The sequence below is a fragment of the Gracilinanus agilis genome, chromosome 2 (assembly GCF_016433145.1).
Source record: "Gracilinanus agilis isolate LMUSP501 chromosome 2, AgileGrace, whole genome shotgun sequence".
In the NCBI taxonomy this organism is placed as follows: Eukaryota; Metazoa; Chordata; class Mammalia; order Didelphimorphia; family Didelphidae; genus Gracilinanus; species Gracilinanus agilis.
This window is the reverse complement of record NC_058131.1, coordinates 596,118,951-596,133,431: the sequence shown is the minus strand read 5'-3', so window position 1 is coordinate 596,133,431 and position 14,481 is coordinate 596,118,951. Positions and strand designations below refer to the sequence as shown.

General features: G+C 36.9%; 1 protein-coding gene across 1 annotated transcript in view; it reads right to left on the bottom strand.

Annotated features, from left to right (window-relative positions):
- The window catches only part of AKAP13 (A-kinase anchoring protein 13), a 114,059-nt gene extending 100,070 nt beyond the window's left edge, over positions 1 to 13,989 (bottom strand). The window contains exon 1 of the mRNA XM_044665434.1: positions 13,909 to 13,989. Within this exon, the coding sequence (XP_044521369.1) occupies positions 13,909 to 13,989 (81 nt within the window). The remainder of the gene's footprint in view (positions 1 to 13,908) is intronic.
- Positions 13,990 to 14,481: the final 492 nt, after the last annotated feature.

The window sequence follows — 14,481 nt, the reverse complement described above, 5'->3', positions numbered from 1 at the left end:
CCTCCTCTTATCAGGGCAGATCACAACCCACACAAAAAGCTATACTTCATAGATAATTTATTTCAATTCTACAAAAACTAATTCATTCCCCACTAGAGAAAAGGCATTGTGTTACGGTGCTATGGATATGAAGGTTTAAAAAAAATGACAAGTCCCTCCTCATTCTCTCTCCCCCTGCCCAGAAAATCATAAACATAAACTACAGAAACTAGAAAGACTCTTGGGTCTAACACTACCATTTTGCATATAGAACCAGGGACATTCAGTAACTTTCCCAAAATCACACAACTACAACTGACAGGAGATATATTCATTCCATTATATCACTTTAAGTAATGTTACTTATATTTTGGTTCTTAAAAAAATCCCCTCAGCATTTCAAGAGGCACTATATTTGAAAGGGTTATGTGATCTGGTACAAAAACCATAGCCTGGATTTTTGTTGTTACCAATTTATTAATTATAGTGCGGTTCTTAGGCAGTCTAAGGTAGTGGGGGGAAAAAAAGGCAGCAAAAACAAAAACACATAGCCAAAAATAACTTAGTTCAGCAAATACTTGTGATCATTTTTCTTTATAATTGTTAAAAAATAAATACTTCTGTTTATTTGTTGAATGTTTCATTGTTTATTTATCTATGTGAATTCTGATAGTATCCTGCACATGAGGACACACAGCTGTGTGTCCCATAGTACTTTAGCATGAAGACAAGCTTTATGTTTAGACTTTTAAAAAATTGTGGAGGCTAGTCTCTCACACCCACAAGTGTACCTTCTCTCAAAAGTTTTGTAGAGTCCTTTATTTATTCACACACAAAGACAGCTCTTCATGTAAAAAAAAAATAAGCTGGAAAGACTTAGGTGGGAGAAGTAGCAATACAGTAGATGCAAGATGAGTCTAGTTAACTATTAGTTTACTTTCTTGATAAAGATCTATGATATGAATGGAAAAGGAGGTGTGTTAGTCATGTGGTGACAGTGAGGAATAGCAGAGGGTATCCTGAACATGGAATTTTTTTAAACCTTACTTTCCATCTTGGAATCAATACTGTGTATTGGTTCCAAGGCAGAAGAGCAGTATGGGCTAGATAACAGGGGATGTGACTTGCCCAGGACACAACTAGGAACATCTGGGATCAGATTTTAACCTAGGACCTCCAGTCACTAAGGCCAACTCTCAATGTACTGAGCCCTCTAGGTGCCCCTCTTTACTAGGAAAGATTAAAGGAAACAAAGAAATGCCTCCAGCATCATAAGAAGACCCCTTCTGCATGGAAAAAGACCGCTTAGAATAAGTACATATGGAATAAATGAATCTGTACTGGGATCCATAGGATCACTAAATTATAACTAGAATGGCCCTTGGAACTAATCTCCTCTGGCCTTTCGTTTTTATGAATTATCAGAGAGCAATTCAGTCATGATATAGGTAATAAAGAGGAAAACTAGAATTCAAACCCAGATCCTCTGACATCACATCTAGAATTCTTCTTCACTAACCCAAGGTGTCCTCTCCACTCACCAAGTGAATGGCTCCTCGACTTCCTCCCCACCCCTCACAAGTGTGTACAGATGGCTGTGTTTTTGCTCCAATTTCACTTTTAGGCCTCCTGGAAACAAGGAAGATGCTCTGTAGATAAGTGTGTTATTCTGCCTCCTGCACACCTCTCTGTCTGACACTCAAGATACCTCTCAGTCACCATCCTCTGTACCCCTAACCCCAGAGCCAGGGTTCCCTCCCTCTGCCCTTGCTTACTTTCCTCCCTTCCTCTTGGTGACCTCGCCAAGATCAAGATGACTATCTTCATAAGATGCCTCTCAGATCCATTAAAGTCCAGTCTCTCTCCTAAAGTTCGGTCCTACATTATAAGCGGATCTCTTCAGTCAGACACACTGCATAAATCTCTCAAACATTATCCCTTCTAACTCATCCCTTCTCCAGGTTTCTGCTTCCATTTACATTTAAATTTAGCACTATCATTCTAGCCACCCAGGTTCCCCACCTCAAAGTAATTCTGGACTTCCCTCTTCCCCTCCATTTCCAGTTTCCACTCAATCACCAAGTCTGATTGATTCTACTTCTCAACATATATCTCACCTATCCCTTTCTCTGCACTCTCATAGTCACCATTCAGATTCAAGGCTTCACCATCTCTTGCCCAGAATACTGCAATAACCTCCTCATTAGATTCCTGGTTTCCAATCTCCCTTCTCTATTTCATTCTCCCTTCAACTGCCGAAGTCATCCTAAAGAATTATTCTATGTCACACTTCTGCTCAAAAATCTTCAATTGTCATTTATTAGGTTCAGGATAAAATACAAATTACCTAACTTGGCATAAGGTCCCCTGTACAATCTGGTTACAGCCTACCTTTCTTGGCTTATTTAAAACTTACTTCAGGCACTCTGCATTCTAGCTTGGGTATTCCTGGAATTTAATCCTACTTCCCTACCTTTGTACAGGCTAGAGAAGGTTCTGTCCCCTCACCTCAGCCAGCTATAGGTCTGAGCTTCTTTCCAAGCTTGGTTGATGTGCTGTTGATTATGGGAAACAATTCTTTCTATACTGAGTCATTCAGGATCTCTCCCTCATCACAGTACAGGGTATGTACATGTATACTCTCAAAAGAATGGGAGTTTCTTCCCTGGGGCCAGAACAGAGCAGCAGTGAAAGGGCCTTGATCTGTATGGACAACTCTGAGAAAGGGGAAATAGTCTTCACCAATGAAGGAATCCTTAAAAGCTGCCTGAAGCACAAGAAGTGAAGCAACTGGCCAAGGGCCTTAGAGCCAGCATGTGTCAGAGGCAAGACACATTTCTTAGCATTTTAGGCAAGGTCTCTATCTACTATCCAACACTATTTCTAACACACAGGAGGTCCCTGTTGAATTGGGCCAGGGTTATGTATGTCCCCAATGAGCCAAGCTTTAACACTATTTTAGCAGAGTATGACCTGAGACTACTCCACTACTACATCAGCTCTAAGACAAATTTCCCAATTCTTATTTTCCCCCTCTCTAAAATGAAGATCTCAATCTGGAGTTTCTGATCTTGTTTTTTAATATTCTGATAACTACCTCAATAGAACGGGTTTCCTTTGCAATCCTACATATTTATTCTCTGCTTTTAAAAATATTCTGAGGACTCCATAGGTATTCACCAGACTGCCAAAGAGGTCCAGGACACAAAAAAGGTTAAAAACTCCTGTTCCTGAATCCATGGCTTTGTAAGAGAGAGCTAAACAATAATAAAAGCAGCAACAATTGAAATATGCATATTAGGCTTGTAAATAATTTTAAATACCTTATTTAATTGAACCTCACAACAATCCTCTGGAGTAAATGCTACAAGTAGTACTATCTTTATTTTACAGATGAAGAAAGAGATTCTGCAAAAGAAATCAAGGGACCTACCTGCCCAAAGACACTTTGCTAAAAAGTGTCTAGGCAGGGTTTGAACCTAAGCCTTATTGACACCAACTCTAGAAATCCTAAACACTCTACCAAGTTGCCTCTAAAGATGCAATTACTCATCTTCGTTATGAAGATCTCTAATACCATAGGAAACATCAAAGTGATTATCTCACAAATTTCTTTTTCATTTGAATTTTCTGGCATTTGCTTCAGAACTAATGTTTCAAATAGAGAGAAAAGATGTATGGAAAATAGAAAAATTCATATTTTAAGTGGAAGACTCCTTGGCCTTTTCCAGTGTAACCCACTGAATAATTCTGCACATACTTTTGGTGCATGACACAAAACTAAATGCTTTATTCACTTAATCTTGTTCTTTCTCCCTCATATTCCCTTTTAACACTGCAAAACAGAAACTTGTAAATTATAATTTAGGCAAGGTCTGAAAAATGCCTTTCAGAGTCGCAAAGAAAAGTCTAGTAGAATACGGGGTCAATGTGGACTCTTGACAAATTGGATCTTGCCATACAAAAGGCAATCTACTGGAAACACAAAGCTGATAAGAAAAAAAAAATAAGCATTAATCAGTACATCAAGTTACTATCAAATTTAAAAAAGTTTTAGTATGTATCAAAGCAAATTTTATTCCCACTTTTTGCAGACCTATGTTTTCAAGCATGAAAATATTAATTTAAACTACGGACCTCCAAATGATTGATGTTCCCTGAATGATGGTACTAGATTCTGCATTCATCCTTATCTACCTACTCAAATTACTACCACCCTCCTCAGGGACCTCATCACCTCTTACTGGTTCTATTGCAGTAGATTCCTAATTTGTAGTTTTGCATCCAGTCTTTTCTACCTCCATGCCAAGTGCCAAACTGATATTTAAAATTTTTAAGTATGATTATATCATTCTCCTTATTCAAGAAACTTCAATACCTCCTTATTCAAGAAACTTCAATACCTCCCTATTGCCTCTAGGAAAAAAAACAAAGTGCTCTGAGAATTAAACCCCCTCACAATCTCATTCCAAGAGCCTCTCTCCTTCCAGACTGATTACACACTACTCCCCCTCTTGTACTAAACTGCTCTGATCAAACTGTGTATTTGTGGTTTCTTATATACCAAGGTGTATTTGTGGTTTCTTATATACAACACTCCCATTTCCTGCCATTAGACTGTTGCTGTTGCACAGATATAATCCCTTGTGTCTCAAGTGCTTTCTCTTTCTGTCTTTGTTCTGTTGGTACCCCTATATTCCTTAGGGTCCTTTCCTTTGAGAGGCTGTCTCTGATTCTCTCAGTAGTTAAGAGGCACCTAGAGGGCTCTGTAGATAGAATGCTGGGCCTAAAATCAGGGAGACCTAAGCTCAAATCCTGCCTCAGGCACTTACTAGCTGTGTGGTCCTGAGTAAGTCATTTTACTCTGTTTGCCTCAGTTTCCTTATCTTTAAAATGGGAGTAGTAAGAGCATTTTTTTACCTCCTAGGGTTGTTGTGAAGATTCAATGAGATAATAATTGTAAATTGTTTAAGAGACTGTCTGACACATAGTAAGAGCTACATAAATGTTAGCTATTTTTATTTGTATTATTGTTATCAATGACCTATTCCACAAAATCATGGTAGATGCCTTTTGTCTATACCCTTCATTTACTTACTTACAAATGTGCTATATCCACTCAGAAAGAAAGCTCCTCGAAGGCTGACCCATAACACGAATCTAACAAATGCTCACCTGCTTAATTTCACTAAGGACCTGGCAAATCATAAAAGAACACATGATGATAAATGAGGCCAATAATTTCCCTTATATTAAGCATGGTTTTTTTTTAAAGAACTTAATAAGATCATAAAACTTTAGTTAAGCAAAATTTAATTTCTCCTTATATCAATAATCCTCAGGAGGCAAGAAGAAAAGCAGAAGACTCTTGGGTACATGACTACTTTCTGCCAAGCAGCAACAATACTAAAGAGAGTTGGAGGTGGGTAAACAGTTGTCAGCTATGGTGGCTCTTTTGGAGCAAAAGGAGCCAGAGTTAGAACCAGTGCCAGGCCTTGCAAACTGTGGCCAAACCTCCAACCAGAGAATGGATTCTGTGTATACTCTGGATGGAAAGAATGTCAAATCGTGCATCAGCATTTTCAGCCACATCCTGTATGTATGGATGGCAAAATTAAGGGCATCATATTTAAATGTGAAGAATAACCAGACATTGTTCGTGCTGATAAGTAAACTAAGCTGTTTAAGAGATGCAAATTGCACACACTAAACACACCATTCCTCCTCTGCCCTATTTCAGAATTGCTGATGTGGTAGATAAATTTGCACCAACCTCCGGTTTTCTCAGCAACATCCTATCTCTGGTATTTACTTTAAACAACTCAGATTCTCCTCATTCAGGTCTGTATTTCCATATAAGTTGTATATTTAACTTTTACAAATGCTTCTCCACATATATTATTTTATTTCAGTCACCAAGACAGTTTAAAGGCCAAGAAGCCCATTGACAGGCTTGCCTGTATTAACTGAACAGTAAACAGACCTGGAGTCAGGAAGATCTGAGGTTAAATCCTGATTCTCACAATCAATAGGTGCATGTTCCTAGAGCAAGCCACTGACCTTCCCTGTTTTTTATCTGTAAAATGTGGATGCTGGAATAGGTGCCCTAGATGGTCCCTTCTGGCTCTAAATCTAGGATCTAAATGGTGATCTACTCCTTGAATTTATCAACAGAAGTTGCAAAATGACAATTTTACACTTCTCTCTTCTCCTACCTTTTCCTACCATGAGATTGTAGATAGGCTTAAGGAGAGATTCTTGAGCTTTGTGGATGGAATAAAAGGTTGAGCTATCCCTATCTTTGTTAATAACTAAACAACTGAGAATAAAGATTCTGATCACAAGAACCATTAGTTTGACTGATAATATACCTAAAACATAAGTCTGACTATGTCACTCCTTAAGTTCTCCCTCATCATTCATTGTGAAAATTATCTCTCCTTTGCCTTCTAATTTTTTTTATAACTCTTTATATTTGGATCAATTATCCATTTGGAGTTTACTGAAAAATATGAGAAGAGGTGTTGGTCTAAACCTGATTTCTGCCAGATTGTTCAATGTTCAATTTTCCCATGAACTTTTGTCAAATAGAGAGTCCTTATTCCAAAATCAGTGTCTTTAGATTTATAGAATACTGTTCTGTGACTCACATATTCTGGGTCTAATTTACCTAATCTGTCCAAACTAATCAATTTTTCTAGTTTTTAAGCAGTACTATATTGTTTTGATTACTAGTGTTTCTATTATAATTTGAGTTCTGGTACTATTTGATACCCTTCATTCCTCATTTTCATTATTTCCCTTGAGATATTTGACATTATAGTCTTCTGGATAATTTATTTTGTCTAGATCTATACAAAGTCCTTTAGCAGCCAGATTGGCATGATGCACTATCTGAAAATTAATTTAAGCAAAATTTCCATTTATATTATATTGGAATGGCCCAATTATATACCATTAGTATTTGTCTAAAACCTTTATTTAATTTTTTTTTTTAAAACCCTTACCTTCTGTCTTGGAGTCAATGGCAGAAGAGTGGTAAGGGTTAGGCAATGGGGGTCAAGTGACTTGCCCAGGGTCACACAGCTAGAAAGTGTCTGAGGCCAGATTTGAACCTAGGACCAGCTCTCAATCCACTGAGTTACCCAGCTGCCCCCTAAAACCTTTAGTGGATCCCTAATACCTAAAAGTCAAATGTTTTTCATCTTTTTGTTGTTGTTTCATGGATTCCTTTAGTAGTCTGGTGAAGTCTATGTATTCATTTTCAGAATGATGTTTTAAAATGCCTGAAAAAATACATATAATTACAAAGGAAAATAATTATGCTGAAATAGTTGCCAAAATAGTGAAGAATAAAAAGTTTATCGGTTCTCAGTTAAGAATTATTGCTATGGGAATAAGATACAAATTTCTCAGTCTGGCATTTAAGACTTTCTGCTTTCTAGCTCTTGCATCCCTTTCCAATATTTATTTCATCCTATTACACCCACTGCCCACACACATACATATTCATATTCTCTCTCTCTCTCTCTCTCTCTCTCTCTCTCTCTCTCTCTCTCACACACACACACACACACACACACACTAGACCAATACAAAACAAGTGTAAAGCCTTACACTTGGGTTCAAAAAATCAATTTAACAAATACAAGACAGAGTAAGTTTGACTAGATGACAGTTCATCATTGTATAAGCATTTTAAAGGAGCTCAGTAAGAGTCAGCTATGTAATTAATATGGCAACTCAAAAAACTAATGTGGATTCAGGCCCCATTACAAGAATAATAATATGTAATCCAGGCAGCTCCAAGTCCCACTGAGTCCTGCCCTGGTCTGACCATATTGAGAGCACTATGTCCATGTTGTAGTCACCACACTTTAAAAAATACACTGATAAAACTAGAAAGCATCTAGAAGAAGATGACAAAGAGGGGAAGGGAGAGAAGCAGACCTCTAGGGCCTACTATGAACCAGGCACTGTGCCTAAGTACTTCTTAAGAGAGATGCAATTAGAATCTCCTCATTTTAGAGTGGAGAAAGCATGACAGGATAAGGGAGTTGCTCAGGGTAACTTGGCTAGCAGGTATCTGAGGCTAGTGAGGGCCTCCTGTGCTCCTGACTCCAGGCCCAGCCAACAGCTATTCCATGGTGAGGGGCTAGGGAACATTCTATGTGTGTATCAGCTGAAGGAACTGAGGATGTTTCTTAGCAGGTAAGATAACTTGACAGCCATCTTCAACTATGTGAAGGGTTATCAAGAGGAAGCAGGATTAGCAAACCTCCTCCCCTGCTTCATCCTAAAGGAAAGTCTTCAAGCAAAGAGTGGATAACCACATGTCAGGGAAGTTATAGAAGGGATTCCTGTTATTGTGTGTGTTGGATTAGACTTCTGAGATTCCTTTCAACTCCAAAGAATCTCATCCCATCTCTAAAAGGGGAGTAATAACACTTGTACCACCTACTTCACAGTCTTAATGTGAACTAAATGTCTTATAAATCTATAGGGCCAATATAAACATGCATTGTTGTTGTTGTTGTTATAAAAGGCTAAAGATAAAAAATAAGGAACTGAGGTTCTCTCAGTTCCAAATCTCCATGATTAGGCCAGATTTATAGGTACATATTTCAAATTCAACTATAAAACTTCAGGCACCTTAACAACTATCTATTGCTAACTAATATTCATTTTCCTATTGTTTTATAAATAGAATTGTTTGCATGTATGTGGAGAAGGAATTGCATTTCATTTCTGGTACTCAGACAATTTTAGCTACTGTTTATATCTGAACATTCTAACAACAATGTTCATGGTTACACCCATTTTTTCCAACTGCAGGCCATACTTCCTTTTTGATTGCCTGGGGTGATCCAGACAAGAATTGTGGAGATGAATAAAAGAAGAGTAAAAGAGCTTTTCATCCTGATAAGAGTACCAATACTTGAGGACAAAGACTTTTAAATGAATATGCTCTAAACAACCAATAAGTAGTAGTATGCTTTGGTGCCTTGTTTCCTTAACAGACATGGAGTTTTCAAGCAGTGAAAAAAATACAACTTTGAGTGAAATTACTCTTTTTTAGTAGGGAGGGCAAGGCAGCTTGGCACAGTAATAAGCTATTGGGACTTAGAGCCAGGAAGACCTGACTCTTAATCCCGCCTCAGACATTAGCTGTATGGTCCTAATCAAGTCATTTAATCTCTCTGAGCCTCAAGTTTTAAGATCTGTAAAATTGGTACACACACACACACACACACACACACACACACACACACACTCCATCGCATAAAATAACAGTGACAAATGAGATGTTATAATGTAAAACATTTTTAAAATATTAAAATGGCATATAAATATCAGCTATAAACAAACATGTTCATTCTTGGGAAAACAGCATTAGAATCATCAATATAAAGTATTCCTGAAGAAGTTCACCTAGTAATAAGTGTGGCCTATTCAAACTCTGACACAGGATGGGTGGATTCATTTCTTTTGTAAATTTATTTTATCCAACCTAAACCAAGCAGCTTCAATCTTACAAATAATCCAAATTATTCTCTACAATACATACAATACATAAACATATCATCATCAATATGGAAAAAAGGCCATTTCAACTAAATGATCATTTCTAGGTGATCCATTCCTAAATGTTACCTAATCATTCAAGCAAGCAAGGTCATTGAAGCAAAGGTGCCTACAGTATAAAAATAATGGGTCTTTTTCTTCCAGCTTTTTTGAAAAAGAAGGGGAAAGTGATTACCTACTGGCAACAAACTTTTAAACCAAGGGTAGTTCTATCAGGAACCAACCTTTGCTTATCCAATGACAAATGAGAAAGGGAATTACCACTGAAAACCATCTTTCAAAGTTAGTTCTAGAAGGGGTTGAAAGAAAGAATAGAAAGGAGAATGGTGGTAAAGCTAGCTCACCTGTCCGATAAAATTTGTCTTTGTTTATATCCCTGGTCCATGTGGTTCAGGTTGCTAATCCCTGATTTAAGCCACTGAGAGTAGCTGATCCTCAACCTACCCTGAGTTGTTTCTAACATCCACCTTCTTTGCTCATACTATCAATTGCTAAGGCTATGTCATGCCATTAATTCAGGTCACTACAAATTCATATTAGCTAGACTCAAATGGGCTCCTGCGGCTGCATGACAACACTTTTAGTGCTTGAAAGATTCTATTCAATTCTCCTTACTGTGAAAATTAAATCTTTTATCCTCAAGACCTTAATGCCCCTCCCATTTGCAGTAGTTCTCTCTTTCTACTTTATGGAGGGGTAGGGGGAGCCCGAAACAAAATAGAGGCTATATCCTCTGAGTCTGCAAGTTTATTGTCTGTCTCTTATCTACTTAAATGGATGTTCTCTCAGGCTCTAAAACCAGTTTTTATAGCTTTTCTTTCTTGGATATCTCATCAGATTCTAAAAGTTTACATAATCCTATAAAGATGACTCTCAAATCTATGTATCTAACCAATATCTCTACTAAACTACATTCACACATAACCTACTGTTTGCCAGATTCTTTCTCTTGGATATTCAGCAGACATCTCAAACTCCAAATGGTCAAAATGGAGCTCATTTTATTTCCTCCTATTATCTGATACTCCAAAAATCATCTTTATTTCTAGAGACTCAATTGCCATCCCAGTCACTCAAGTACATTACTTTCAAATCATCTGTGCCTTTTCCCCATTTCCTGTATCTAATCAGATGCCAAGTGTGGTTGAATCTATGTTTACAACATATCTTTTTAATTTTTTTCAATTACATGTAAAAACAATATTTAATACCTATTTGTTTAGCTTTTCAATTCAGATTCTCTACCTCTCCCTACCATCCCACCCCATTCTGAGGCAGTAAATAGTCTTTATATAGGTTATACCAGTGCTGTGGTGCAATAAATACTTCCATATTCTTCATGTTTTACTGTCACAAGGTAGCTAACATCCTTCTCTCCATCCCCCACAAGCACTACACTTCTCTCTTGCCTAGAATAAAGGTCTCTTAATGACCTTTCTGATTTCAAGTTCTTTCTCTAATCTATCATTAAATAGCTACCAAATTGATATTCCTAAAACAAAGATTTCATCATATCACTTCTCTTCTCAAACACTCCAGTTGTTTGTCACTGCTTATAGGAAAATATCTGCTCTCTGCCTTTCTACTTTTCTTTCATATTATTCCCTTTTATGAACTGCAAAAGAAACTGGACTACTAGCAGTCATTCTTCCAACCTGATATTCCACTCCTCCCCTAATTCATTCGCACCATTTCTGATGATTTGAATGAAGTTCAATTCTCATCTCCACTTCTTAGAATTGTCATCTTCCTTCAAAACTCTGCTTAGATGCTATGTTCTCCCTTAAAGAATTTGATGATCTCCTCCCTGCCCCTGTCCTCCCTCCTAAATTTTCTTTTACTGTACTACTTTGTATATGTGTTGTGGTTCTATTTACCAAGTAGATTATAAGCTGTTTACATGCAGGAAAAGTTTCATTTTGGCAAAAGTAAGGCCATAGAAGAATGACAGGAATACATATTTTAGGATCAGGGAAGAAGGCTGAATGTACCAGAAAATGGCATAGTTTAGGGTATCCTGGTGAAGATTCTGAAGCATAGGTTTAGGAAGATTGTGATACTGATTCCTTTATGGTATTATAGAAATGGAATGGACAGAAGCTTGAATAGGGGTATGGTGTCACCAAAATGACAGTTTGAGAACAAAATAAATATTATGACTAAATCCCATTCAACTTTTCTTTTCTTATCCAGCACTTACTAGAATATATACCAGTCACAAGCTAGCTGAAATTTTATGTTTTGTCAAATAATGCTTGTAAATCTGTATTTATCATGTTAAAAATATTTTAGAATGAAGTTCTAAATAACACAAAAATATCATTACAAGGGAGACATTTAACAAAATAAAGTATGAACTAGAAGTGGGAGCAAGACCCTTTCCTTAAAGATTAAGGCATTCTGCACATATGTTTGTACAATCGCTGCCTTAAAAAAAAGATTAAATACAAGATACTGAAATTATGGAGGTTATGAAGGATTACTGGGGGAGGGACGTGAAAGAAAGAGTAAAGGGACAAAGATCTAGATTAGACTTCATCAGCCTCCTACCAAAGACAAAAGAATTTATAGAATACTAAAGAAATGATGTTGAAAGTTTTGCCACCAAAATTACTGCATGAGATACTCAAAGGCAAATGATAGAAGGAAAGGTATCATCAAGAGCTCTGTCTATGAAAACAATAGCTTTAGACCTAATCCATTCTAAGGACATTTGAAAACTATATGTAGCTGAGGAAATATATACATGCCAGAACTCAAAGCCTGATCAGTTACAATTAGTAACATTGCTTTGGAGAAGGGAAGTACCCTTTACCGAATACATTCTTAGCTTTTATGTGAACAATTTCAAGCCAAGGCATGGATCATAAATTCTTCTCTTGAGATTCTTTTGTGCCTGGCCAGAATGAGTTGGCACTATATTTTTTAACATTATTTCACATGCAATGTTCCTTGCTGTATGTCTAGACTAAGGCACTTTGGCTTCACATCAGAAAAGAAAATAATTGAGGAAAGTAACTAAAGTACTAAAAATGAGGTTCCATCAAAAACATTACTCAGGCAGATGCAAAAGTATCAGCTAAGGTTTCAGAGAGGAAATCACATTTCACAGAAACTAAAATGAATAAGGCTCTGGGAATGAGTAAAATTGGCAAGACAGACTGATCTCAACAGGTCTGGTAAGTCAAAAAATAATTTGGCAAAGTTTACGGGAAAATAAATTATGTTACTGCACCCTATATCATAATTATTCTCCTATCCCCATACATTCCATCCGTGTTCTCAAATGAATTGAATGTTTTACTAACACGTGATGTCCTACGCTTAGGGTTTTACCTCAATTCTTCCTTCATTTTTGTTTCCCTCAAAAAACAAAAACAAACAAACAAACAAAAAAAAAAAAAAAAAAAAAAAAAAAAACCAAAGCAGAGCAATTAGATTGAGCCACAAATTGAATAGTCTTAACATCTTCCTATCCAGATATTTCATAAACATTTTTGCTTTCTCTGTCCCTTAATGCAGATACATTCTGTAAGTTAAGGTATCAAAGTTACTTCTAGGTTTTGTGAAGTTATTTGGCTAGTTTCCAATGTCTTTTTTGCTGTTTTGCCAGGAGACTGTTTAACTTCCAGAGTTCTTTTGGTGGAGCAGCATTCCCAGGCTGCCATCTTACCAGTTAGTGGAGTCCTTACTAATTTTAGATTCATGGATACCTCCCTAAGCAATTAGCCATCCTGAAGCTCATCCCTACCCAAACTCTGAAACACCAAGCACAACACACACACACACACACACACACACACACACACACACACACACACAGAACAAACAAACAAAGCTATGGAGGAGTCTGAAGCTTGACCTGAAAATCTGCCAATCCAAGCAGAAAGGCTGCTTGTACCACCGAAAGAAAGAAAAAGAAAGAAAGACCCAAAGATAGTCTTTTTTTTTTTCCCGATAAAGACAATATTCCTTTCTTCAGACAGCAGAGAACTGCTTTAGGAACAAAACAAAAAGTGTATGGTGGATAGAAACACACTTTAAATACCATATTGAAAATTAAAATCTTTCGGAGGTGGGGGTGGGAAATTTGTTCTGAAGTATATGAATCTCTTCTATTCAAGAAATGACTTTAAATCAGTTTTTAAAATACATCTAAGTACTTATCGCTTATTTATCAAATTACTATAATTTCTGAACAGATAATCCATCCTAATCATCTCTCTGAACTTGGCCTTGAAAATTCATCACCAACTACTGAGTAGCCTAGATTTTCTAATGAAAGAAAGTAAAAAGGAAAAGGACCATTCCCTGTGAAAGCTTTGAGCATCACATATACCTTACCTTCAACAGTACCACATCCACTGTCCTGTCCACCTTGGAGATGTCACATAAGCTGTAGCGCCTCTTATGTCGTTCATACATTTTTTCCAAATGAAGGAAAGAAAAGGCAAAATGCAAGCAATAAACCCCACCATTAATTCCAGGGAAACAGGCACCACCCTGTTTGGTTCCAGATTTCTCCCAAAAATGATGGGGGAAATCTTTACCCCAAAGTAGACCTCAGCTCAGCAGGAAAAAAATTAAAAGGCAAAACAATACTCCAAGCCTCCAAAAACAAAAACAAAAACAAAAGCCTTACAGAGCAAACAAAATAAATAAAAGGGAAAAAATTAAATAGCCCTGGATGGCTGTTAACTTTTTGCCTGCAACAAATCTTTCAAGGTAGGTCTGTTTTTACTTCATTGGAAACATATAAACATCCTGTAAGGATATATGATGAGAAAAATCTTGATTGAGAAAGAAGTACCCACAGTTTCCATTACAGCTGATCAATCTGTTTAAAAAATAAAAGCTAAAAAAACTACACATAATGTCCAATTGTAAGAAAGAAAGGGAAAAAGCTTAACCCTTGCC